The 1,463-nt window shown below is 58.4% G+C and overlaps 1 protein-coding gene across 1 annotated transcript in view; it reads left to right on the forward strand.

The window, feature by feature from the left end:
- The first annotated feature begins 618 nt into the window (after positions 1 to 618).
- Positions 619 to 1,463, forward strand: part of LOC104499017 (deoxyribodipyrimidine photo-lyase-like) — a 5,113-nt gene continuing 4,268 nt past the window's right edge. The window contains exon 1 of the mRNA XM_010142467.1: positions 619 to 699. Coding sequence (XP_010140769.1) covers positions 619 to 699 — 81 coding nt within the window. The remainder of the gene's footprint in view (positions 700 to 1,463) is intronic.

The raw sequence follows: 1,463 nt of genomic DNA on the forward strand, positions 1-1,463 counted from the left end.
GGTGGGTGCTGGTGCCAAGCGTGGTGCCCACCCCAGTGAAGGAGACGAGAGGAGAGGTGGGGGGAGACATCGTGTTTGTTTTGGCTCCAGACGAGCTGACAGCCAGGGCCGTGCTGGTCCCCACAGACGTGATGATGGTCGTCTCAGCACAGCTGGGTGTCGTGGCCATAAGTGCTGAAGTTGAGGTGCTGGTGGTGAGCCCCAGTCCTGCTGGGGTGGGACCAGGCTGCCCCATGGTGCCAGTAGGTGACCCGGGAGTGCTGTGGGCTGTGCTGCCTCTCGCCTGTGATGTGGTGGTGCTGGAGGGTGCTGGGCTGTTCCCCCCAGCCATTGCCGCGGTGGCTGTGAAGGTATCTGTCACCTCTGGGGTGGAGCTTTCAGGGCTGGAGGGAGGCATGGTGACTGTGGTGGTGGATTCAGGGGTGGGCAGCAGTGCCGTGGTCTCTGGGGGTGTTGAGGGAGCACTGAGAGTCGGGGACATGGTTGTTGTCACATCCATGGCAGTGGTCCCTGCAAAGAGGTAGTGAATGAGGCATGCAGTGGGTGGCAGTAAGAGGCTGAAACCAGGGCTGTGCTGGGGTCAGTGCAGCATCACCACCAGCATGAGCTCTGCGAGCTATGCATCAGCCGTGGATCATCAGGAGAGGGGATCAACTGTCCTGCGTGGATGCCCTGAACAGCAACATCGTCATCAGCAAGGCAGGCTGTGCCAATCTCCCAGCCTGACAAAGCAGGAAGAAGCCATGGCCATCTGTCTCGGGGCAGAAACGTCTGGTGCCAGCACTAAGACCTGTTCCACCACCTTCACCCATCCCTGGAGGAAGTTGGACAGACTCGACCAACAGGAAGAGCCTTGCAGGAGCTGGTGACCGTGAGACAGACTGGAACCACAGCAGCAAGAGTTTGCACAAACGTCTCTGCCACAGATAGTCAGGAACTGATAGCGCTGGGTGATAATGGGAATGGGGGAACCAGCCCCACAGCGCGGGGGCAGAGAGGAACAAATCCCAGCTTGCAGCTCAGAGTGAGGCGTTAGAGACGAACGACCCATGGAAGCGTTGAAGGGCGGCTGAGGGATGCAGGAGGAGGGGACTTATGGTTGTAGCTTAAGGCTCACCAGAGGTCCAAGCCTCAGGTTTATTCCCTGTGTTCGACTCAGCATTGTGCCTGCTTTGTGTCAAGTGCAAACATTGGGACGGCATTTGCAGTTTTCAGGGCCCCCAACACCCTGGTGGTGCTGTCCTCTGGGCAGGGCTGTTTGGTGCTGCTGGGGAAGTTGTAGCAAAGGCAAAGAGCCCAACAGGGACTGAGAGGGTCCAGCTGGGACCCAAGGTCTTTGCTGGGACAGTGACACACATGGAGAGGTAAAAGAATTAAAGCCAAGCTTGTTGCTCCTGTGCTGCAAAATGCAGCCCTGTTTGCTCTCTGGGACAGCACCCAGAGTGTCTCCCCTCTGTGGGTGA

Source organism: Buceros rhinoceros, unplaced genomic scaffold (assembly GCF_000710305.1).
Source record: "Buceros rhinoceros silvestris isolate BGI_N320 unplaced genomic scaffold, ASM71030v1 scaffold22208, whole genome shotgun sequence".
NCBI classification, from domain to species: Eukaryota; Metazoa; Chordata; class Aves; order Bucerotiformes; family Bucerotidae; genus Buceros; species Buceros rhinoceros.